General features: G+C 44.9%; 1 protein-coding gene across 3 annotated transcripts in view; it reads left to right on the top strand.

The window, feature by feature from the left end:
- Window positions 1–26,526, top strand: part of smpd5 (sphingomyelin phosphodiesterase 5) — a 35,303-nt gene that overhangs the window by 1,359 nt on the left and 7,418 nt on the right. For 2 of the 3 annotated variants that reach the window (XM_055665608.1, XM_055665598.1), the window contains exons 2-5: window positions 2,366–3,685; window positions 7,896–7,971; window positions 13,375–13,515; window positions 14,253–14,342. In XM_055665608.1, the coding sequence (XP_055521583.1) occupies window positions 2,528–3,685; window positions 7,896–7,971; window positions 13,375–13,515; window positions 14,253–14,342 (1,465 nt within the window). In that variant the 5' untranslated portion in view covers window positions 2,366–2,527. Of the gene's footprint in view, window positions 1–1,297; window positions 1,595–2,365; window positions 3,686–7,895; window positions 7,972–13,374; window positions 13,516–14,252; window positions 14,343–26,526 lie in introns of all 3 variants that reach the window. The other variant, XM_055665601.1, reaches the window with a different exon arrangement.

The raw sequence follows: 26,526 nt of genomic DNA, 5'->3' as shown, positions 1-26,526 counted from the left end.
CCACGTCCCAAAGGTATGCTTGTCGGTTAATTGTCTACTTTAAATTTGCCTTTAATAGTAAAAGGAAGGAAGGGCACTTGATCAGAGAGAATGTTGGATGGGATAGCCTTACTGGGTGAGCCTCCAGCGGCTGAATGGCCGCCTGTGTATTAATGTAGTGAAAGTTCTCCCTTCCTTGGCTGAAGGTAGTTGAGATGGTAGGGGTGGCTATAGTTCTGTACTAGGTATTTTGCAATATATTGTTGTTTATGTTCTGGTCTGTCAAAAATATTAAAATGACTTTGATAAGCACCATAATTTAATCTAACTTTACAACTATCTCTTTTGACCATCGTGCTCCCTAACCTGTTCAATTATGGGGAAATTGTTTTTCGAAACTTAATTCAAGACTATGGCCTGTTTCAGGATCAACCCCACACCTTAAGCAAATCCAGTCAAATGTGGTTAATGAGTCAGGGAACCTGATATATATCTATAAATATATATTTTAAATAAACCTCAGGCAGTTTATGAACAGTGGTTACGCCCTGTGTTTACATTGTTGCTTAAATTTCTCGTTGTCATCATGATTTGTTCATTTTAAAGGATATGAACTTATTCACAAGTTATAGGAGTAGAATTAGGTAATTCAGATCATCTAGTCTACTCCACCATTCAATCACGGCTGATCTTTGCCTCCTAATCCAAATTTCCTGCCTTCTCCCCATAACTTTTGACACCGGTTCTAATCAAGAATTTGTGTATCTCTGCCTTAAAAGTATATCCACTGACTTGGCCTCCACAGCCCTCTGTGGCAATAAGTTCCATTGATTAACTACCCTCTGACTAAAGAAGTCAATTATAAAGGATGAGGTTGATTTATGGTCTTAGACTTTATGGTCCAGCATTTTTGTGTACTTTCACAGTGCTGTTGAGTTGAAAATTCCAAGATTTAGATCTGGTAACAATGAAGGACTTGAAGAATACCAGGATGCCATTTAACTTGAAGGGGGACCTACAGAGGGTGGTGTTTCCCACAGACGTGTATCTTTTTTGTGTTAGTAAAATATATGGATAGGACAGATTTGGAGGGATATGGACCAAACGTGGGCAGGTAGGACTAGTATAGCTGGGACATGTTGGTCGGTGTGGGCAAGTTGGGGTGGAAGGCCTGTTTCCACGCTGTATCACTCTATGACGTGATTGCAGATGCTGGAATCGGAAGCAGAAAAAAAGTTCCCTCAACAGCTTGTTTGTTTTAGTCCCGTTCGTGTTGGTGTTTAATTGTTTTTAAAGTCTTTGACTAAATTTCATGTAGGTCTGGTATCTTTCTTTTCCACGAGCAACTGAAGCGGTAGGAATCACAGGAACTGGAGGAGATAAAACTGGTTTGGACTGGGGCACACCTGCATTGTGGTATGCATTGGAAACTGAATTGGGAACAAGTGCACAAGAATGATCTGTGGAGGAAACTGAGGCAATCATACTTCTGTGGAATTGTATGATCTTGGAGTCGTGGTTAAACGGAGGGAGAATGAACCAGGGTTATTTGTGACGATCAACCTGTGTTATATCAATGGGAACACAAGGTTACAGCCCACTGTCATGTGAAAAGGTGAGCATGGAGATAACAAAATAGATTGTTGCTGAGTCTTGCAACCACTTGAAAGGTTTCAGAATAATTCTCCAGGAGGGAGGTGGATGGAGGCAAGATTCGTGATCGAGGCTGCCATCCTATGAATATGTGCATCAGAGCCTTATTCTATCATCAGTCCTCACAAACCTGATCCACAATTCTGGTAAATAACGAGTGAAAGAAATAACTTGATACTTTCCATTGTAATGATTATGATGTAGAAAATGTGGCACCAGTTTTCTCATAAGATCAATCAATGTAGATTATATGGGCTTTTTTTAGCAATGAATATTGGTTCAGAGACAGGCTTTTGCATACAAAAGTTCCAGGAACTTAAACTGACATCTAGTCCAACACTCTGGCACACTACTAAGCAAATACTGTGCTAACTGAAGTGACCTCTTGATCTTTGATCCAACACCTTGTTTATTCTCCAAGCGGACATAAAATATTCCATGGCAAAATGTCAAAAAGAATCAGTGTTGCACCTGGTATCCTAGCCAATATTCATTCCTCTCAAAACAGATTATCTGACTCTCCTTATAGTGCTATACTTCATCTGGTTGTGTTCCAATATTATAGTTGTGGAATACTTGTGTATTGAGCAAAAAAAAATGTGGTGGAACTTGGTGGATCAGCTAGCATCTGTGGAGGGAATCGATAGAAGATGTTTTGGGCTGGGAACCTTTTATTGCTTTAATTTCCTTCATTTTAAGAATATGCACCTAAACATCACTTTTTTTATTCCAGGTTATGTGAAGGCAAACAGAAAATTTGTTGCACAGTGATTAGAGGTCCCCAATTCAATATGCCTCAAAATGCAAATGATAGGCAGGCTACATCCAGTCAAAGTTGTTTATATATCCCAAAGCGTACTTGCTAATTGAGAAGGTTAATTGCAAGTTTGTAAACATGGTTCTACGTGAATCTCCATTCCCGAATGCCTGTGTTCATGGACTGCATTCTGTGGCTTGGGCCTTGATCTTTCCCTGTTTCTGGTCCCTGGATCATATGATTGCAATCTGTGTGCCAACTACTCGCGAGACACGTCAAAAGCAAGAGCAGGAATGCTACCTCTATCCCATGAAGGTTTTTTTTGGTGTTCTTTTCTGTCTGACTCTCTTAGTAATCTGCATGCCATTAGCACTGCTTGGGTTTATTGTCTGGGCTCCTTTGCAGGCAGTAAGAAGGCCTTTCAGTTATTCAGTTATTGAAGATCCAATGGGAGATGCTCGGAAGCAATGGACGGGATATGGAGAAGGAATGGGATTTGGTTTTCTTGAAGCAAACTTATGCTTTCTGCCGAACTGCCTGGCCCGATTTAACAATCTGGCTAGGACCCAAAGGAGGGCTGCTCAGATTGCCACCCACATCTGCGCTTCTGTTGATCGGCCAAGGATTACAGTGTGTGTGGACTCTCCAACAAGCATGTCCATCAGCTCGCAGAGCAGAAGGAGCTCATTGGCACCAGTCAAGGTAGCGTTCAACTCTCTCAGCGTGAATGAGGCACAGGCGCCTGGAGGGTTTCTTCCAGTCATGAACAGCCTCCACTATATCGACAGCTCTGAGGAGAACAGTGAAGTTGAGAACTTTCCTGCAAATATAAGTGCAAGTCAAACCGGCGAGCATCCATCAGAACCTGCAGCAGTGGGAGACAGCCAGCCAGCAGAAATCACAGAAGTGGTGTCAAATGAGCAGCACAGCAAATGCCCTGCTCCATCTCCTACCCTGGGAAAATGCCACTGTAGAACTCGGGCAAAACAGAATAAGAAAGAAGACCTGGTAGCAGAAATCTCTCCGATCTTCCCTGCTGACATGGCCTTCGTCTGCCTCCTGGAGGTGTTTGAGAAGCGGGCAGCGGCCAAGCTGAAGCAGCTCCTTCAGCCGGCCTTCGGGCACGTTCTCTACGATGTCGGTGTCTACGGCTTCCATAGCTGCTGCGAGTTTAAATTCCTCAACAGTGGGATCTTCTTTGCTAGCCGCTACCCCATCCTCGACGCTAAGTATTACTGCTTTCCCAGGGCCCGGGGAGAAGATGCCCTGGCTGCAAAAGGTCTCCTGTGCGTTAAGGTAAAGAAGTATTGTTAAACTGAGTTCTTTCAATCTAAAGTCAACTTGACTCAAACACTTGTGTCGGTCTGAAGAAGGGTTTCGGCCCGAAACGTTGCCTATTTCCTTCGCTCCATAGATGCTGCTGCACCCGCTGAGTTTCTCCAGCTTTTTTGTGTACCTTTGACTCAAACACTTGTTGCTGTTAAAATCAATTCTTTATTCAGCTGAGACTAGTCTCTTGAACCTTCCAATACAGAGCTGATGCTCTGGGGCGGGTCCAGAGAGTAGTAACTTTGATACAAACTCATGGCATTTATATAGGTATTACACATTTCAGATACAGAGGGTATGACAAGCTAGTAACCAATCATCTGAGGCCTTCTGGTGATTTACAACATCAGTCACATGATCCCCCTTCCCTGGCCTCATTACAGCCTTCGTTTGCCTGTGCTTTATAACTGTTTTAGAATTATTTTATTTCAACACAGCAAAATCCCAGTAGGCTCTTATGAAAGACCACTTCTCAAAATGCAAGATACGTATATAACACAACGATCACACAAGTCATACACACTTTCTATACCAAGAGAAAATATATTTCTATAAATCTAAACAATTTCTATAAGTTTTTTTTTTTAGTTTTTTTTAATTTTATTTTTATTAGCAGTACAGTAAATCACATTAATACATCGCATATATCTTATTACATTATGTTGTACCACTTCATTTTTTGAGCTTTAAAAAAGATAGAAATAAAAGAAGTAAGGAAAGTAAGCAAGAATCGTGAAGGTGCAGGAAAGTGTTGGGAAAAGAGAACCCCTTAGGGAAGGAATTAGAGAAGGAAGCAAAGAAAAGAAATAAGACCCTAGAAAGAAATGAAAAAAAAGAAGAAAGGAAAATCAATCGCTCTATTGTAACACAAAACTCCGCAAAAAAGGATATACCAACCGTGTTTTTATTAAAAATTTATTTTATACCCCCCCATTACCAGGTCCTGGTAGCCTTTATGTTTTAACTTATTATTGCACCTTATGCTTGTAATAGTTCCATAAATGCAGACCACGTCTTTTGGAAGTGATCTGCTTTGCCTGCTAGGAGGAGTCTCATCTCTTCCAAGTGTAGTGTTTCGAACATGTTTGAAATCCACATTTTTGTTGTTGGTATTGGAGCATTTTTCCAAAATTTAAGTATAAGCTTTTTTCCGATTATTAGCCCATAATTAAGTAAGTTCTTTTGAAACATATTTAATTCTGGGTTACCTTCCGATATTCCAAAAATGATCCATTCTACTTTGGGTAGTAGTTTTGTTTTAAATAATTTTGTGAAGATTTCAAATATTTTGTTCCAGAATTTTTGGATTTTTATACAGAAAACAAAAGAGTGCGCTATGTTAGCTTCTTGTAACTGACATTTATCACAAATGGGTGAGACATTGGGGAAAAGTTTATTTATTTTAGTTTTTGAATAATATAGTCTATGTAATGTTTTATATTGGATTAGAGTATGTCGTACGTTGATCGAGCATTTATGCACATATAATAAGGGTTTATCCCAGCTCTCTTTTGAAATTTTTATAGCTAATTCTTGCTCCCAATCTCTTCTAATATTATCAATTTCTATAAGTCTAAAGTGTACCTTTCTATTAAGCCAATACATTTCATAAATTGTTTCACTATAATTTCACACATTTTGAAATACCATTACCCATGTCTTTAAAACATTAATTATATAAGTTTGCTGAATTACAGTGTCTAAGTTCAAAACGCACATTTCCATCTCCCATCCAAAGATACATGAGTCGTAAATCTGTCAATTTAGTTAATATAAGTTTAGTACCTTTCCTGTTATCGGGAAGTAGGATTTCCAATCTCATGTACCAGGCAGAACACAAGAGACTACATCTCAGACCATTACGTCAGAATTCCATCTGCTTCAACCTTCTATAAACTACTCCCTCAATCTAATTATTTCTCAAAGCAACTATTCCTTCACTTGCATCTTATTCCTTATCACACTCATTATTAATTTACACAGCCAAAGCTAACTGCAGTCTATCATCTCTAAGCCTTGAATTCTCTCAAACCTAGCAAAACAAGCCATAACTCTTCACCTTTATGTCACATTCAGAGCTCAAAAATGTGCAATAGAGACAGAGCAGATGGCCCAAGAAGAGGCCCCTTATTCAGCTTCCCAATCTTCAACACAAAGCCATATCAAATACAATTTCCTCCAGTGCTATAATTGCCCCAAACAATAACCTAAGCTAAGCAGGTTCTGGTTCAGGCCTCCATGTTTTGATTCATCTTTGCCTGTGTGTATGTGTCTGTTTGCACTTTATTTCGGATCAGGAAAACTTTAAGCTTTTCTTTTGCAAATTACCTAGCTTATATAAAAGTCACTATCCAAGTGGTTCTATTTGTATAATATTTCCTCAGTATTAATTGGTCCTGTGCATGTTAGCTTCAATGTTTAGTTTAGAGATACAGCGCATAAACAGGCCCTTTGGCTTACAGAGTCCTCGTCGACAAGGGATCCTTGTACATTAGTACTATCCCACACACTCCGGGGCAATTTGAAATTTTTACCGAAGCCAAATTAACCATCTTTGGAGTGTGACAGGAAACTGGAGCACCCAGGGGAAACCCACACTGTCACAGGGAGAATGTACAAACTCCGTACAGACAGCACCCATAGTCAGGATCGAACCTGGGTCTCTGGCGCTGTAAGGCAACTCTACCACTGTGCCGCCTTAAGTATCTGTGTGGTTGTCATAGGTCTGCCTTGGCTCAGTGAAGACTCTTCACTGATGGTTCAGCAGGGTTTGGAAAAACATTTATCTTCAGTAGACTTGACTACTGTACTGCTGTCTTCACAGGCCTCCCTAAAAATCAATTAGACAACTGCAGCTGATTCAGAACGCTGCTGCGCAAGTCCTCTCCAAGACCAAGAAAGTGGATCACATCACTCCAGTTTTGAGTGGTTCTTCCAGTCTGTCAAAGAATTGATTTCAAAATATTACTATTGGTGTATAAAGTACTGAATGGTCTAGGGCCAAAATACATTTCTGATCTTCTGCTACATTATGAACCATCCAGACCTCTGAGGTCGTCTGGGACATGTCTGCTTTCTGTCCTCAGAGTCTGAACTAAACATGGAGAAGCAGCGTTTAGTTTTTATGCACCACATATATGGAACAAACTTCCAGAAAAATGCAGGTCCGCTCCACCTCTCCGTTCTTTTAAATCGGGGCTGAAGACTTTCCTGTTTGACGCTGCTTTTAATTAAATTAAATAATTATTCATTTCTTACATTGCACTTTAACTTTTATTCTTATATTTTATACTTGACGTATTCTATTTTAGCTTGTTTTATTTTCTATTCGTTTTAATGTCTGCTTTTAATTTCTTTTGGCTGCTTTTTAATGCTTTGTGTAAAGCACTTTGAATTGCCTTGTTGCTGAAATGTGCTATATAAATAAACTTGCTTGCTTCTAAATTAGAACGATGTTCGTTTACTTTTCAACATCTATGACCTACTTTGGTTTTGTTGCACTATGTACTTTGGTTTTGCACTGTTATGGTCTGGTTATTGAATATTACTGATTTGTTGCATTATTGATGATTGTATATTTGTGCTACTGCATTAATATTCCTGTAAAGCTGCAGTAAGTAATCATTTCATTTTCTTTTGCTGGTATACTTTACAATTAAACTACTTGAATAGCGCACAAAATAGTTTTTTTCACTCTATCTCAGAATAGGTGACAATAACAAACCCAAGTAATATTACAGGTACTTACCCGGTCCTGGTTAGCAATTGGCTTTCTCGTGTACCATGCTCCACTTTTTGAATCCTGAAGTGAACCTCTTGGACTCTGCCTCTGGGTTCAGCGATGGTATGTTACACTATCGACATTTCAATACAATGCACCTACCCTTCTCATTCCCTGCCCACCCTCAATCCCACCCAATTTCATTTAACCAATCCCCCCACTCTGTATGGAGTCTTATTCACAACTTGCTCCTAGTGCACTCTTTCTGATCTCTATTCTAATTCTTTTTAAACCTTCTTACTGTTTCCATTTTCTAAACTTGCGTGACTATCAGAATAGACTTTACCTGAAAGGCCCTATATTTTTTATTCATAACTCTTCCAAAACTTTTAGTTGGAGGTAATTAAAAAGAAAAAAAAATCTTTCAGATGTGATTAATTAAAATCTTTCTCTCAGATCCAAGTTGGATTGACCCCAAATGACCTTCGGATTGTGGGATATGTCAGCTGCACTCACCTACATGCCACAGCAGGTAATGTGCATAGAGTCGGGAATAGTGTACATGAATAATTGATGATCTATGGTGGGCCTAATTCTGTGCTATCTAACTCTATAGCCAGAAAATAATTCATAATCTAGTGGGATGTGATGCATTCATGGTGGGTTTAGAGGACATAAGATGTGAGGATGCTCATGTAGAGCTCAACAGTAGCATTTGGCACTAAACTATGTAATGTTAAGTAATCAAGTACATTGTTTATTACTTTGAGGGTGGGGAAACTGTATCATCTCACTCGGCCTCCAATGTAAACCCTGTCCACAAAAGGCATAACATCTTATCCAGCTTGTTATGATTGCGCAGTCAGTCTTTTCCCAATCAAAAATGTTATGGACTGTGCAATCAAATTCACTGATGCCTTGTTTGGGTTTTGCTAGGACCACTTGGGACCAGACCTCTTTATAGCTTTGGACCAAACAGCTGAACTCCAGACATGAAGTGACCTAAAATAAGTTTTTGAATGAGCGTGGCACCAAGGCTCCCTGATAAAATTGAATGAATTAATAAGTTTATTGGCCAAGTATGTACACATACAAGGAATTTCCCTTGGTGCTCCGCTCGCAAGTAACAACACGACATACAGTAAACAATTAAGAATAAAACATTAAACCATTAAGAATGAAACCTTATAGTTTAAACATGTGAATTAAATAACATGCCAGAGCAAAAGGAGGCTACAGACTTTTGGTTATTGAGTAGAGCTACTGCTCATGGTAAACAACTGTTTTTATTTCTGGCTGTGGCAGCTTTGACAGTCTGGAGTCGCCTTCCAGAGGGAAGTGCGTCAGGGTTTGTGGCCAGGATGAGAGGGGTCAGAGATGATCTTACCTGCTCGCTTCCTGGCCCTTGCATTGTACAGTTCATCAATGGGGGAAGGTTGCAGCCAACAACCTTCTCAGCTGATCGAATGATTCGCTGCAGCCACCGGATGTCGTGCTTGGTGGCTGAGCCAAACCAGACCATGGTGGAGAAGGTGAGGACAGACTCTACGATGGCAGTATAGAATTGGACCATCATTGCCTGTGGCAGATTGTGCCTCCTCAGCTGCTGCATGAAGTACATCCTCTGTTTGGCTTTTTTGACTGTGGAGTCCATGGTGGCTCCCCATTTAAGGGAGATAATGGTTCCAAAGAACTTAAAAGACGCCATAGATGTGACTGTGGTGTTGTTGATGGTGAGTGGGGGGAGGGGAGGGGGTGCTCTCCTAAAGTCTACTGTCAATTCCACTGGTACACAAAAATGCTGGAGAAACTCAGAGGGTGCAGCAGCATCTATGGAGCGAAGGAAATAGGCAACGTTTCGGGCCGAAACCCTTCGTCTGAAGAAGGGTTTTGGCCCGAAACGTTGCCTATTTCCTTCGCTCCATAGATGCTGCTGCACCCGCTGAGTTTCTCCAGCATTTTTGTGTACCTTTTGATTTTCCAGCATCTGCAGTTCCTTCTTAAACACTTTATCAATTCCACTGTCTTAAGAACATTGAGCTCCAGGTTGTTACAAAGGCACCAGGATGCCAGCTGTGTCACTTCCTGTCTGTAGGCAGATTCCTCCCCATCCTGGATCAGTCCAATCAGGATTGTGTCATCCACAAATTTGAGAAGCTTGACAGAGGTGTCTGTGGAGGTGCAGTCATTGGTGTAGAGAGAGTAAAGGAGAGGGGAGAGTACGCAGCCTTGTGGTGCTCCTATGCTGAGGGTCTGTGGGTCCGAGATGTGATTTCCCAGCCTCACATCCTGCTTCCTGTCTGTCAGGAAGTTGGTGATCCACTGACAAAGGGGTTCAGGCACAGTCAACTGAGAGAGTTTGGAGTGTAGTAGCTCTGGCACAGTGGTGTTGAATGCAGAGCTAAAATCCACAAACAAAATCATTGCATAGGTACCCTGGCGGTCCAGGTGCTGGAGGATGAAGTGCACGCCAAGGTTGGCTGCGTCATCTACTGAAGTGAAAGAGTTTCTGAGGAGATCACCCCAATGTTGGTCATATCTCCTGCAAATAGGTGGTTGTGGTTGTTGGTGATCCAATATTCTAAGCCTCGGATATCACCCTTCTATCAGAGTTGGGGATGTACACTAATGATTGCACAATGGTCAATTACATTCATAACCTCTCAACAAATGGAGTGGCCCATGCCTGTATGTAGCATGACCTAGCCAACACTTGGTTGTGGGCTGATAAATGGCAGGTAGCATTCATCCACAATAATGCCACACAATTACTTTCTTCAATAAGAAAGAGTCTAACAATATATTTTAATAATTAATGGCTATCAAGAACACCCCCACCTGCATCCCATTTATGACCGTTAATCAACAGGACTAGCCATATAAATGCACATATTCTGCAGCGATTAGCAGGTCAATGGTTGGGTGTCCTATGGCATCTCTTACCTGAAGCGTTTCTATTTTTAACATCAACTGCCTGACACACTGAATTCCTCCATCAGTCTGTTTTCTTTTGCTCAAGATTCCAGCATCTGCAGTTTCTTATGTCTCCCACATGTCAGACATGGATGTCCAATACTCCCTAGCTCCTGATTAATACTGAGAAAAGTCACAAAATACTGAAGTAACTCAGTGGGGGAGGCATGGATAGATGACTTTTCAGGCAAGGACCCTTCTGCAGTCTGACAGGCTGCTTCTTTCTCCTGTCTAATACTGCTGTAATTAGCCTTCTGCCAATTTAGCACTTTTCCCCAATTTAGGACTTTTGCCCAAGGTCAAATCTTATCCTTATCGATAACTATCTGAAAACCTATAGCGTTATTGAGTCAGTACTGAAACGGGCCCTTCGGCCCACCACATCCATGTCAACCAAGATGCCCAATCTAAGCTAGTACTATTTGGCCCATATTCAAGAATGTCCTTCCTCAAATTAGGAGACCAAAACTGCACACAATACTCCAGGTGTAGTCTCAGCAGACCCTTGTACAACTGCAGAAGGACTTCCTTGCTCCTATACTCAAATTCTTTCGCTATGAAGGCCAACATGCCATTTGCTATCTTCATTGCCTGCAGTACCTGCATGCTTACTTTCTGTGACTGATGTACAAGGACACCTAGGTCTCGTTGCACCTCACCTTTTCCTAACGACACCATTCAGATAATAATCCACCTTCCTGTTCTTGCCACCAGAGTGAATAACCTCACATTTATCCACATTATACTGCATCTGCCATACATCTGCCCACTCGCCCAACCTATCCAAGTCACCCAAGTCAGCCTCACAGCATCCTCCTCGCAGCTCACACAGCCACCCAGCTTTGTATCATACACAAACTTGGAGATGTTACATTTAATTGCTTTTGTCTAAATCATTAATATATTTTTGTAAATAACTGGGGTCCCAGCACTGAGCCATGCAGTACTCTACTGGTCATTGCCTGCCATTCTGAAAAGGACCTATTAATTCCTACTGGGTACACAAAAATGCTGGAAAAACTCAGCGGGTGCAGCAGCATCTATGGAGCGAAGGAGATAGGCAACGTTTCGGGCCAAAACCCTTCCTCAGACTCTTTTCCCTTAATTCCTACTCTTTGTTTCCTGTCTACCAACCATTTCTCTATCCATGTCAAAACCCTGCCCCCAATGCCGTGTGCTCTAACTTTGCACACTAATCTCTGGTGAGGGACTGTTTGAAAGTCCACATACACCACACCCATTGGCTCTCCCTTATACATTCTACTTGTTACATCCTCAAAAAGTTCCAGCAGATTAGTCAAGCATCATTTCCCCTTCATGATTTCCCCTTCCCCTAAATCCATACTGACTTGACCAATCCTGTGACAACTTTCATATCTTTAATAATCGATTCAAGCATCTTCCCCACTGCCGACGCAAGGTTAACTGGTCTATAATTCCCTGTTTTCTCTCCGCCTCCTTTCTTAAAGGTACATTAGCTACCCTCCAGTCCACAGGAACTGATCCAGAGTCTAGAACAGTGGTTCCCAACGTGGGGCGTACGCCCCATAGGGGGGCAATTTGATTTTTAAGGGGGGCAATTGAGCGCAACTGAGGAGGATTTTAGAGGTGATTAGGTGGGGCATGGCCAAAAAAAGGTTGGGAACCACTGGTCTAGAACATTGGAAAATTATCACAATGCATCCACAATTTCTAGGACCATCTCCTTGAGTACTCTGGGATGCAGACCATCAGGCCCTGGGGATTTATCTGCCTTCAGTCCCAACAGTTTACCTAACACAATTTCCTGACTAATGTGGATTTCCTTCAGTTCTTCCCTCCCAGTAGATCCTCGGTCCCCTAGAAGTCCCAGCTAATATTGGCAGACCTAAAGTAACCCTCTCCAACAATTCTGCTGCTTTCACATTTTTTGATGATCTGCCTATATATCTGTTTCTCCATCTCAGTCTGGCTATTGTGGGGCCCATACTATAATTCCATCAGACTGATTGGACCTTACTGTTCAGCTCTGCCCATCTTGCCTCACTGGATGAGCCCTGCAGTATGTCTTCTCTGAGAGTAGCTGTGCCGTTCTCCATCGACCACCGCTTTTACACCCTACTCTATTACATCGGAAACGTACTAAATCCTAGAATGTTGAGTTGCCAATCCTTCCTTTCAACAAAATCCCTGTAATGGCCACAATATCAATAGATTCGTGCTTTAGTTCAGGCTCTGGGTTTGTCTGTCTTATCCAAAACACTAGCATTGAAACATAGAAACATAGAAAATAGGTGCAGGAGTAGGCCATTCGGCCCTTCGAGCCTGCACCACCATTCAATATGATCATGGCTGATCATCCAACTCAGTATCCCATTCCTGCCTTCTCTCCATACCCCCTATATTGAAATTATATTATTCAGCCCATCAGTCTCACTGTGTTCATTAATCTGTTCCTGCATGTCCTTCCTATCAGGTTCATTTGACCTAACCTCTACCTTCCCTCAATCCCTCCACTTGCTGACTTCCTGCTTTCGTTTCCACCATCAGCTACATTAGTTTAAACCCTCTGGGGTTGTACAAGCTAACTTCTCTGCAAGATTACTGGTCCCCTTCCAGTTTAAGTTAATCTACCCTGGAAGAAAGGCTGATGAGCAATGTACCTGGACACCTCCCTTCTGCACTTGCTCCTTAGCCAGACATCCAGCTGTACTATGTGCCTGTGACACTCTAAGCTCTGAGTTTAGAATACGTGCCCAAGTGTAAAAGCAATACATTGAGTCATTTAGCTATACAACATTGAAACAAGCTCTTTGGCCAAGCTTGACTATACCAACCAATTTACTTAACTGAACTGGTCCCACCTGTGCCTGGCCCATTATTTACATTTCTTGCAGGACAGCTCAAGGTTTTCTGGCTATTTGTGGTCACAACGGCTGAGTGAGCGTGTCTTGCGTTTCAAGTCTGCGCCTCTTTGTTTCAGAGGACAACCACATCCGCCAAAATCAGCTCAGCCATATCGTGGATTGGATCAGTGAGTTCATGACAGCAACAGGATGCAAGGATGAGATGGTTGTGTTCGATGTTCTTTGTGGGGATTTCAACTTCGATAACTCCTCAATGGGTGAGTATCATACTCTACCCACACCTGCAAATGACAGTGTTTTCTCATCCCCTGCTGTTTACACCCTGATCTCACTTGTTGTTATCTTCCAGTGTTCTATAAATTCTAGAACAGGACCCATAGAACAGAAGACTGAAATTTCACACAGAACCTGTTTATTATCTCTGCAAACATCATTCATTCATTGATATAGATTGAACAGTTGTGACCCCAAATCCAGTTCCAATGGCAACCCACTAATAACAGCCTCTTCAGCTGAAAAGTCACTCATCAATTCCTTTTCTATATTAATCCCTAGTTTATTAACACATATACAATATTGCAATGAAATTCCTTGTTTGGGTGAAGCTCATGGAGTACTACACAGTCGTACACTCCATGATGATCGATGCAACAATAAATATAACGACAAATGCAAAAACAGCAGAGTGGTGCAAAGATTATACTGCAATCTGAGGTCGTGCAAAGAAAATACAGAAGTACATTAATTAAATAACTGAATTAGATATTTTTAAAGTATATTGCAGGACCTCTGGAAAGGAAATGTGAAAGATGATTATTTCAGGAGTTGGAACTTTTCGGCACATACAATTTCGCTCAAAACCCGTGTTCTCTCAATGTGCCATTTTATAATGCAGTAGAATGCCCTCAGTGTACAGTCCCAGAGAATGCTATCCTGTGACAGCTCACTGAATGTCTCATTACAGTTTAACCAGCCACTAATTTGTTTATTTTAGAGGATCATTTGGAACAGCAGCATCAAATCCTCAAACTGTATAAAGATCCTTGCTGCATTGCGCCAGGTAAAGAGAAGCCTGGAGTTGTAGGTGAGTACTCCTCTCCCTCAGTCTTTAAAACAGATTGTGCCCTTTAGTCTGTGAACTGTTTTGACTGTTTTACTGTTCTTTTTACAATCCATGTTCTTGGGACATCTAAATCCAAATGTATTATTTATTTATGTTGTGACATCGGTTGGAAGCTGCATACCAAATCTCGTTGCGCTTATGTGCAATGACAATAAAAGATATTATTATTATTATTAAACCTCGCCCACTGGCCAGCTATTTAATTGCCATCTTAATCCTTCCTTAAATTTCCTGATTAACACCCACATACTGCTTTCATTCTATTTGGTCTCTATAATGTCAACAATATCTGCAGCGGATACCAGCTCATTTTATTTTAATTCCCCCAGACCATCGTAATTGGCCTCCCACTCAGTCAAGTCGAGCTTAGAATCATTGAAGTGTAGGTACATTGAAAGTCTTGCTTGGAGCAGCGTCATAGGCCCGCGGGTAATGCACAGAACATAAATTATATGTAAACAACATAAATTCTAGAAAGCAATAAAAAGAAAATAATTTGTACAAATATGTACTCAATTAGGAAAATAAAACATGACTGTTAATTGCTTTAGTGACAGGTCCATATGCTCTCCTGCAGACTGGGACAATTCAAATTTCTGTTTTGAAAGGATACAAAAGATGATGGAATCAGGGTGGATAGCTTCGCATGCAGATCAACTGTGTGATAACTATATGTTAGTACAGGTACAATTGAATGGCATAGATGGGAAAAGGTAAAAGTATTAAATAATCATAGGTAGACATAGAGTAAGTAATCATAGAATACTTTAAGGAAATGACCATGTAACTAGGTGTAGGAGCCATTCATGCTTAAGCTAGTTACTGATGGCATATTATTATTTTGTCTGGATATTACTAGCAGTATTATTTTGAATGCTTGGGCGAGGGTATTTGATACATAGATGGGTGTTACATATTATAGTTAGAGAGGGAGTGACCAGGTCAGACGAGCCACAGGAGTTGGAGAGAACACAGTTCTCACCAGATAGTAAGAACAGAAAGCTACAATTTGTATACGAATAAAGAGGATCTGGTATGTTCATCTTTTTGTCTGTACAACTAGTTCAATAAAGAACCAATTGAGCTGGAAATAACGACTGGAAGATCCGTTCTTATCGTCTGTGTTGTGGATCAGTTAGTATTAGTTAACCTGATCCATGTCCTGTTTTACTGCATGCCGTAGTGTACTCAAACAGTCATCTGGTTATGCCTCATATTATCTAGTCTGTTAGTCCAGCCTCTAGTTAGATTTGTTACTGAGCTTGCTTACAACACCATCGTATTTGAGCTCTGTGTGTTTACTATAATAAACAACTTCTACTTATGTTTGGATCCTGAGTTATTATACATGTTTATATGCGTATGATCACACCCACTTACCCGAACAGTAATGGCAATGGAAAGTTGGACATTGGAAAAGTTTGAAATTACCATTGCATTGAAGAGAGAACTAGTCTCTACTAGTGAAAGTGGAGCTTGTGTAATGTGGGAACATAGTATTGTTTTTTACATATGCGTGACTTTGCCACTCTGATTACTGAACATGGTCGCCATCTGCGCTATTCTGACTAATGAAGTTTGAAGACTTCGGAACCCAGCGCAGGGAGACAGTAAGTACGTACTGCATTAAGCTGTATTGGAAAACGGCTGCTAAAAGATAAGCTGTATTGGAAAATGGCTGTTGCAATGGAGATTTGAGAAGTGACTTTAGAATCACAACGATATCTGTTGTTTTGATTTCCCAGTCAGTTGTTTTGAATTCCAGCTTGTAGGCATACGGCTTTGCGTCAACACGTCTTAAAGTGTTAGTGAGTATGTCTAAAGCTCAGCCACAAGAGGGAGATGTAGACAAGATTCTGGAGAAGAGAGAAGAACCATTACACGGACAAAGACCAGGAATCGTTCATGGAAAAATGTCAGGTCAAGAAACACGATTTGCTAACAAGTTAATTGAAAAGCTGAAGGAGCTCATGAAATCGGATGAGAATGTGAATGAGGTACAATCTAACCTGGTTCAATTAACCAAGCTCTGTAATAGAAACAGAAATTAGGTGCAGGAGTAGGCCATTCGGCCCTTCGAGCCTGCACCGCCATTCAATATGATCATGGCTGATCATCCAACTCAGTATCCCGTACCTGCCTTCTCTCCATACCCCCTGATCCCCTTAGCCACAAGGGCCACATCTAACTCCCTCTTAAATATAGCCAATGAACTGGCCTCAACTACCCTCTGTGGCAGAGAGTTCCAGAGATTCACCACTCTCTGTGTGAAAAAAGTTCTTCTCATCTCGGTTTTAAAGGATTTCCCCCTTATCCTTAAGCTGTGACCCCTTGTCCTGGACTTCCCTAACATCGGGAACAATCTTCCTGCATCTAGCCTGTCCAACCCCTTAAGAATTTTGTAAGTTTCTATAAGATCCCCTCTCAATCTCCTAAATTCTAGAGAGTATACACCAAGTCTATACAGTCTTTCTTCATAAGACAGTCCTGACATCCCAGGAATCAGTCTGGTGAACCGTCTCTGCACTCCCTCTATGGCAATAATGTCCTTCCTCAGATTTGGAGACCAAAACTGTACGCAATACTCCAGGTGTGGTCTCACCAAGACCCTGTACAACTGCAGTAGAACCTCCCTGCTCCTATACTCAAATCCTTTGAAGTCAGAGAAAACCAAGAGTCTATGATCAAAGTACCACTGCCTGAAAAGAAGCTCGAAAGGCAAAGGCAGTGGTTTCAATCAAGAATGGAATCTTTTAATGGTTTTATACAAGATGTAGAGATGTGGTTACCTGAAGTTGGGGAGCAAACTACACACTCCATAGTTGAAGGTGCCTTACAACAGAGGATGTGAAGGCATTGCATGTGTTCTCGCTGTTTCTTAGTAGTTGTTGCAATGCTATGGAACATCTCACCAATATGGAGGAAATGAGTGTTGCTTCCAATATGAAGACTATCCTAAAACTGCCTTACAAGCTCAGAAACAAGTAGAGGGATAGGGCATATCGAATACAGGAAAAGCATAGACATCGAGCTAAATTTTCTGACCTGGTAGATTTCATGGAGAAGCAAGTAAATATACTGTCAGATCCACTTTTTGGAAACATTCAGGATGCTAGACCAATTGCAATTGTCAAAAGCTCTACTTTTGCTAAAGCATGAGAATGACCAGGACAAAAGGGAAGCAATTTTGCAACAACTGTAATACCTGTAAAAACAGCAGTGCAAGTAAATCCGACAACAGGTGGAACAAGAAGAAATGTATCTACCACTAATACTCAAGGCTCTTGTTTGTTCTGTAATAAAGGTGGTCACAGGGTGGTGTCTACTGATCAGGAAGAAGGAGCACAAAGAAAGACTTCTTAAGGGAGAAGGGATTCTGTTTTGAATGTTTGAAGAAAGGACACATGAGCAGTCTGCATGACTTGTGATGTGTGCCCTGCCTTGGGCAAGACATGCAATTTTTGCAAGAAGTTAAACCATTTCTCTGCAGCCTGCCGCTCTTGTGGGAAGCCGGCCCCCCATTTTCGGAGAATGTTAATCAACCTTGCTCAGGCTGATAGCGAGCCTGGTTCCCAGTCTCAGCCTGACGAACTCCCTTTGTCTGATACCAGTTCATCCCAGGGGGAGACCAGCATTTTTTCACTCTTGGATGCACATGCCTTGATAACAGACCCTTCGGTTCGGGTCACTGTCAATGGTTCGACCTTCTCAGCAAAGCTCGACACGGGGGCCGTAACCAATGTAATGTCAACAAGCCTTTTCAAAAAGATAAGAACTAATGAGATAGTGACTGTTGCCAACTCCCGCCTGCATGCCTACGGGGGAGCCGTACTCGTTCCCGTGGGAAAGGCAACCCTGCACTGCAAGGTCCTGAAGGCCTCTCGGCCCCTCACCTTCTACCTGCTAGACTCCAACAACGTTACCTTGCTGGGTGCCCAGGCGTGCCAAGACCTCAGTTTGGTCTCCTTTCACCGTGATATCCACCAGGTGCGGACCCTCATGGACCCCCTGCACGAATACCCCGACCGTTTCGACGAAAAGCTGGGCAAGCTGCCCAGCTGCTACAAGATTGCTGTCGACCCCAGCGTTGAACCGGTGATCCGCCCGCCGCACCGCATCTCCTTCGCCATGAAGGACAAGGTGAAATCTACGCTGCTCAACATGGTCACCATGGGCATACTGAAAGAGGTAAGCGATCCCACCCGGTGGGTCTCCACCATGGTTGTTGCCGCAAAAAAAGACAAAACTGAAAATCGCATTTGCATCAACCCCAAGGACCTGAACCTGGCCATCAAACGCCCGCACTACCCAATGCGAACAGTGGAGGACGTCGCTGCACAGGTTGGTCCGGCCACTGTTTTTTCGGTCCTCGATGCCAAGAGCTCTTACTGGCAGATACCGCTGGACGAGCGATCCTCCTACCTGACGACCTTCAGCACGCCTTTCGGAAGATTCCGATTCCTCCGCATGCCATTCGGGATTAACTCTGCCAGCGAGGTATTCCAGCGAACCATGGAGCAGCTGTTTGCCGGTCTGCCGTGTGCTATCATCGTTGACGACATTCTGGTCTACGGTAAGGACGTGGCTGAGCACGACCTCCACCTCCGTCAAGTCCTAGATCGGGCCCGTGAAATCAACCTCGAGCTCAACCCAAAGAAGTGCCGTTTCCGCGTCCCGGAGGTCACTTACGTGGGCCACGTTTTTACTGCCTCGGGGCTGAAGCCTGACCCACAAAAAACGGCTGCTGTCTCTGGGATGTCCTCACCCACCGATGTGCCCGGCCTGCAGCGTTTCCTGGGCATGGTCAACTACCTGGGAAAATTTATCCCCGACCTCAGCGAGCTGAGTGCGCCCCTGAGGGAGCTCATCAAGAAGGACACTGCCTGGGCCTCGTTCCTGCATCACCAACATGCCTTCGACGTCCTGAAGTCTAGACTAGTCAGTACCCCCACTCTCAAATTCTTCAATCCACAGCGTCCCATCGTTCTCACTTGCGACGCTTCCAAATTTGGTCTGGGTGCCGCCTGCCTGCAGCTCCACGATGGCCGGCAGCTGCTCGTTTCCTATGCGTCCCGCACCATGACCTCTGCCGAGCAGCGCTACGCTCAGATCGAGAAGGAACTGCTTGCCGTGGTATTTGCTTGCTCCAAGTTCAAGGACTACATTCTGGGCAACAACTTCACGATCGAGACCGACCAGCTGTTGGTCACCATCCTAAACAAGCCGATCCACGTTGCCTCTTCCCGGCTGCAGCGCATGATGCTGCAGCTACAGCGCTTCACTTTTAAAATAGTGTATCGCAAGGGCAAGGACATGTTCGTGGCCGACACGCTGTCCCGCGCACCACTATCGTCCACTGATCGCCACCCATACGAATCGTCTGACCTGATGGTGCTTAACGTTAACATTGTGCCTTCACAGCAGATGCAGTCCCTGGTCAAGCACACTGCCAAGGATCCTGCCCTGCAGCAGCTTGCCGACGTCATTCGACAGGGCTGGCCAGACAGCCGTTCATCCTTGCTGGCCGGTGCCATGCCCTACTTCCTGGTCCGTGACGAGTTTGTCCTGCACGACGGTGTGGTGGTGAAAGGACACAAAGTCGTTGTGCCCGCCGCGATGCGGGACCACTATTTTCAAGTCGCCCACCGCGGTCATCCTGGGGCCGAGACCACTCTGTCCCACGCCCAGAGTCGGTTCTACTGGCCCAGCATGGCCCAAGACATCCGGGAGAGGGTCTCCGCCTGCCCTACCTGCAATAGCCTCGCTCCCCATCAGCAACGTCAGCCGCTTCTGCAACAGCCTGCCCCTGAACTGCCATGGATGGCAGTCGCCACTGACATTTTTGAATGGCGTGGCAAGCACTTCCTGGTCCTCGTTGACTCTTATTCCAGCTGGTTCGAGGTTGACCAGCTGCACTCCCTCACCTCTTCGGCCGTCATCGGGAAGCTGCGCCGCCACTTTGCCACTTTCGGCTCCCCGGCGAGCCTTCAATCTGACAACGGCAGCCAGTTCACCAGTGCCGAGTTTCGGGGTTTCGCTGCCAGCTGGAACTTCCGACACTACACCAGCAGTCCAGAGTACCCGCAAAGCAACGGCCTGGCGGAGCGCGCTGTCCGCAGTGCTAAGGACTTGCTGGAGCATTGCAGACTGTCCAAATCCGATTTTTACCTGGCCCTCCTCAATCTTCGGAACATCTCCCGCGACACTGCCTTGGGCTCGCCAACTCAGCGGCTGATGGCTCGCACAACGAGACCTCCACTCCCTGTGACCCAGCAGTCCCTCGTGCCCTCTGTTCTCCAGCCTGCTGCTGTCCAGGAGCGCATTGCCCTCAAGCACGCAGTGCAAAAGCGCTCCCACGACCAGTCCTGCCGTCCCCTGCCGCGTCTATTCCCCGGCCAAGTCGTCCGGATGCAGTCCCCCTCCGGTCACTCCAAACTTGCCACCGTCGTCGGTGATGCTGGTTCGCCGCGGTCCTACCTGGTCGACCACGACGGTACCATCTACCGCCGGTCCCGTCAACATCTGCAGCTTGTCAACGAGCCCCCACCACCGCCTGCCGACCCTTTCTCCTCTCCGTTGTCCGCTACACTGCTCGCCGCCCCACGCATGCCTCGCTCCCTGCCATCTTAGCTCGTCCAGCCCCGCTCTCCACCTGACAGCCCTCGTTCCCCTGCCCGCCCAACCGCTGCTGCGCCTGCGTCCCCTCCTCTGCCTCCGCCGACTCCTTCTCCTCCAGGATCCCCGGTTCGGTCGCCCGCCCCAGTTCCGGCTCCAGCTCTTCCTGCAGAGGGGGGAGATGGCGAGCTGCGTACCCGGTCCGGCCGGCTGGTTAAGCCGCCTGTCCGCTATGGTGATTTTGCTTAGCTGGTTCATCTGTTTGTTCAACTGTTTGCTTACATGCTCGTAGCGTATGAGACGTGGTCGCCCCGTCACTACTGTATTGCTTTGTTTCCAAGGGGAAGGATGTAGATGCCATGTGCATATACCTTTAATATAGTGACCTCACCACTACTAACCACTCCCTATATCAGAAGTATAATTGCAACCTCCCCACCCATTGATCCCTCTCTAGCTCCGGTGACAGACCACGTACAGCTAGGGCAGCAACGGTTATGTGATATCAATAAAAGTAGTAAAGACACAGTGTGTTCATGACTCCACCTTACACCCCCCCCCCCCCCCCCCCCACCCCATTCAGTAATTCAGAATAAAAGAGACTTGGAAGCCTTGGGCAAATTGAATTGTTACTGTCTTCACTTTTATTTTTTATTTTTACGGAGAGAACAATCTGCGCATGCGCGGTTTAAGTTTTTTTTTATAGCTGACTGACTGCCTACTCTGAGTAATTAATCACGGCACGTGCCTGCAACTCGCGCGTTGGAGTTCTCATCAGATTCCGACATAAACCGGTTGTTTTGATGGCTAATATCAAAGCAATGTTTCATCAGATCAAGGTACCAGCTTCGAGAGGCTGGTCCTGGCACACCTCAAAAGCGCTACAGGTCTCTCCGTTGCCGAACCAGCAGGTCGAGGAACAGCTTCTTTCCGGCGGCTGTCACTCTACTCAACAACGTATCTCGGTGACTGCCAATCACCACCCCCACTCCCCCCCCCCGGACACTTATTATTATTTATTCAAATCGTTTGCTATGTCGCTCTTCAAGGGAGATGCTAAATGCATTTTGTTGTCTCTGTACTGTACACTGACAATGACAATTAAATTGAATCTGAATCTGAATCTGAATCAGAAAAACATATTGACTATTTGCGATTCCTGTGGTCGCCTGAGGGTGATGTGCAGCAAGATCTTGTTGAATACCGGATGAAGGTACATCTTTTTGGAGCCGTGTCAACCAAGTTGTGCAAACCTTGCATTAAGGAAGACTGCTGAAGATAACAAAGCTCATTTCCCAGCAGAGGAGACAAACACAGTAAATAACAACTTCTACGTAGATGATTGTTTAAAGTCCATGCCTTCGGAACAGGAAGCAGTTCGAATGGCAAGAGACCTAACTTCCCTCTGCCAAATGGGAGGATTCATGCTATCAAAGTGGATCAGTAACAGCCATGCTGTATTGGCAATCATTCCACAAGGAGTCCAGGGAGCTGGACTTGGTCAAAGACAATCTGCCGATGAAAAGGGCACTGGGATTGCACTGGTGCGTTGAAATACCAGAGCTAAAGGAGGCTACAAATTTTTGGTTATTGAGTAGAGCTACTACTCGTGGGGAGAAAAAAGCAATTTTTATGTCTGGCTGTGGCAGCTTTGATAGTCCAGAGTCGCCTTCCAGTGATTCAAAGAGTATGTGGCCAGGGTGAGAGGGGTCAGAGATGATCTTACCCGCTCGCTTCTTGGCCCTTGCAGTGTACAGTTCATCAATGGAGGGAAGGTTGCAGCCAATAACCTTCTCAGCTGATCAAACTTCGGGTGTCGTGTTTGGTGGCTGAGCCAAATCAGACCATGATGGAGAAGGTGAGGACAGACTCTACGATGGTCGTATAGAATTGGACCATCATTGCCTGTGGCAGATTGTGCTTCCTCTGCTGCTGCAAGAAGTACATCCTCCGTTGTGCATTTCTGACAGAGGAGTCGATGGTAGCCCCACCCCCCCCCCCCCCCCCCCCCCCCCCCCCCCCCCCCCCTTGGAGAGGATGGTTCCCAGGAACTTAAAAGACTCCACACATGTGACTGTAGTGTTGTTGATGGTGATGGAAGGGGGAGCTCACCTAAAGTTGACAATCAATTCCACTGTCGTAAGAGCATTGAGCTCCAGGTTGTTGCGATGGCACCAGGCCGCTAGCTGTGTCACTTCATGTCTGTAGGCAGATTCCTCCCCATCCTGGATCAGTCCAATCAGGATTGTGTTATTCAGATTCAGATTCAGATTCAATTTTAATTGTCATTGTCAGTGTACAGTACAGAGACAACGAAATGCATTTAGCATCTCCTTTGAAGAGCGACATAGCAAACGATTTTGAATTAAAAAAATAAATAATAAGTGTCCGTGGGGGGGGGGTGATTGGCAGTCACCGAGGTACGTTGTTTAGTAGAGTGACAGCAGCCGGAAAGAAGCTGTTCCTCGACCTGCTGGTTCGGCAACGGAGAGACCTGTAGCGCCTCCCGGATGGTAGGAGGGTAAACAGTCCATGGTTGGGGTGAGAGCAGTCCTTGGCGATGCTGAGCGCCCTCCGCAGACAGCGCTTGCTTTGGACAGACTCAATGGAGGGGAGCGTGGAACCGGTGATGCGTTGGGCAATTTTCACCACCCTCTGCAGTGCCTTCCGGTCGGAGACAGAGCAGTTGCCATACCATACTGTGATGCAGTTGGTAAGGATGCTCTTGATGGTGCAGCGGTAGAAGTTCACCAGGATCTGAGGAGACAGATGGACCTTCTTCAGTCTTCTCAGGAAGAAGAGACGCTGATGAGCCTTCTTGATCAGAGTTGAGGTATTGTGGGTCCAAGAGAGGTCATCGGAGATGTTGACTCCCAGGAACCTGAAGCTAGAAACACGTTCCACCTCCGTCCCGTTAATGTGGATGGGGGTGTGCGTGCCGCCTCTGGACTTCCTGAAGTCTACAATGAGCTCCTTGGTCTTCATGGAGTTAAGGGCCAGGTTGTTGTCAGCGCACCATGCTGCTAAGTGCTGGACCTCCTCCCTGTAGGCCAGCTCATCGTTGTTGCTGATGAGGCCAATCACCGTTGTATCATCTGCATACTTGATGATGGTGTTAGTACCATGTACAGGTGTGCAGTCATTCGCAAACTTGAGAAGCTTGACAGAGGAGTCAGTGGAGGTGCAGTCATTGGTCTATAGATGGTAGAGGAAAGGGGAGAGTATGCAGCCTAATGATGCTGCTATGCTGAGGGTCTGCGGGTCCGAGATGTGCTTTCCCAGCCTCACATGCTGCTTTTTGTCTGTCAGGAAGCTGGTGATCCACCGACAGAGGGGTTCAGGCACAGTCAACTTGGAAAGTTTGGAGTGTAGCTCTGGCACAATGGTGTTGAATGCAGAGCTAAAATCAACAAACAAAATCTTCGCATAGGTCCCCTGGCGATCTAGGTGCTGGAGGTGGAGTCCAGGCCCTGCGTCATCCACAGATCTATTGGCCCGATATGCAAACTGCAGAGGGTCCAGCAGGGCGTTCGTGATATTTTTCAACTTGGCCACCATAAGCCTTTCAAGGGTCTTCATGATTACAGTGCGACAGGCCTGTAGTCGTTAAGACCAGTAATCCTTGCCTTTTTGGGTACAGGGATAATAGTGGAGACTTTGAAGCAGGCAGGGACTGGTTGAAAATGTCTGTGTAGACATTTGTTGTTCGGCACAGAGCTTGAGAATAGAGGGGGAAACATTGTCTGGTGAAGTGGTGATTGGAGAGGGGTGGGTGGGTGTCTTAGAATAAAGGGGAGGTCATTTAAGACTGAGGTGAGAAAAAACTTTTTCACCCAGAGAGTTTATGGAATTCCCTGCCACAGAGGGCAGTGGAGGCCAAGTCACTGGATGGATTTAAGAGTTAGATAGAGCTCTAGGGGCTAGTGGAGTCAAGGGATATAGGGCGAAGGCAAGCATGGGTTATTGATAGGGGACGATCAGCCATGATCACAATGAATGGTGGTGCTGGCTCGAAGGGCCGAATGGACTCCTCCTGCACCAATTTTCTATGTTTCTATGGAAAGGATCCAGTCTTTTCAGACTGGAGTCTTGCTTTAATTAGGTGTGAAGTGGTAGTGATTGGGGAGGAGTGAGTGTAGAAGGGTCCAGTCTTTGCAGACTGGGGTCTGGCTGTGTTGGCTGGGGAAAAACATAGAAACATAGAAAATAGGTGCAGGAGTAGGCCATTAGGCCCTTCGAGCCTGCACCACCATTCGATATGATCATGGCTGATCATCCAACTCGGTATCCCATCCCTGCCTTCTCTCCATACCCCCTGATCCCTTTAGCCACAAGGGCCACATCTAACTCCCTCTTAAATATAGCCAATGAACTGGCCTCAACTGCCTTCTGTGGCAGAGAATTCCACAGATTCACCACTCTCTGTGTAAAAAATGATTTTCTCATCTCGGTCTTAAAAGACTTCCCTCTTATCCTTAAACTGTGACCCCTAGTTCTGGACTTTCCCAACATCTGAAATAATCTTCCTGCATCTAGCCTGTCCAACCCCTTAAGAATTTTGTAAGTTTCTATAAGATTCCCCCTCAATCGTCTAAATTCTAGCGAGTACAAGCCGAATCTATCCAGTCTTTCTTCATATGAAAGTCCTGACATCCCAGGAATCAGTCTGGTGAACCTTCTCCGTACTCCCTCTATGGCAAGAATGTCTTTCCTCAAATTAGGAGACCAAAACTGTACTCAATACAGGGGGGGGGGGGGGGGGGGTACCAGGGTTGTGTTTCTGCTTGTCAAACCTGCAGTAGAACCCATTCAGGTCGTTGGTCAGCTGAAGATTGTCCAAGGAGCGGGAGGCTTTCCTCCTGGTGATTTCTTGCAAGCCCTTCCACACTGAAGAAGAGTCACTAGCTGAGAACTTGTGCCTCAACTTCTCAGAGTACCTTTCCTTGGCAACTCTGATTCCTCTTCTCAGCTTGTACTTTGCCTGCCTGCAGAGGTCTGCATCCCCGCTCCTGTCGGCCTCCTCTTTAGACTGTCGGAGCTGTCTGAGTTCTGCAGTAAACCTGGGCTTGTCGTTGTTGAACTAGGCCCGGTTCCTAGTTGGAATGCACCTGTCCTCACAAAAGCTGACATATGATGATAGTGTCGGTATACTCATCGAAGCTTGTGGTTGCTTTCCTGAACACATTCCAACCTGTACAGTCAAAGCAGGATTGTAGGTTCTCAATTCCCTCTCTTGTCCCCCTTTTCATGTTGTTCTGACCACAGGCGTAGCAGATTTTAGTTTCTGCCTGTATGTCGGAATAAGGTGAACTAGACAATGATCAGAGAGACCCAGACTCGCCCGGGGAACAGAGCGGTCTGCGTAAGATTACTCCTACTTACCCGTGTAGTCATGGCAACGGAAAGTTGGACATTGGAAACATTTGAAATTGTCATTACACCGGGTGTGTCTCGTACTCAGATCTGACTCCTGCACATCTGAGACCTTGTTATTGCTCATGAACTAATAATGGAGACACAAGGAACTGCA

The sequence above is a fragment of the Leucoraja erinacea genome, chromosome 2, assembly GCF_028641065.1.
Source record: "Leucoraja erinacea ecotype New England chromosome 2, Leri_hhj_1, whole genome shotgun sequence".
Taxonomy (NCBI): Eukaryota; Metazoa; Chordata; class Chondrichthyes; order Rajiformes; family Rajidae; genus Leucoraja; species Leucoraja erinaceus.
Note: the sequence above shows the minus strand (reverse complement) of the source record. Positions and strands in the feature narration are given on the sequence as shown.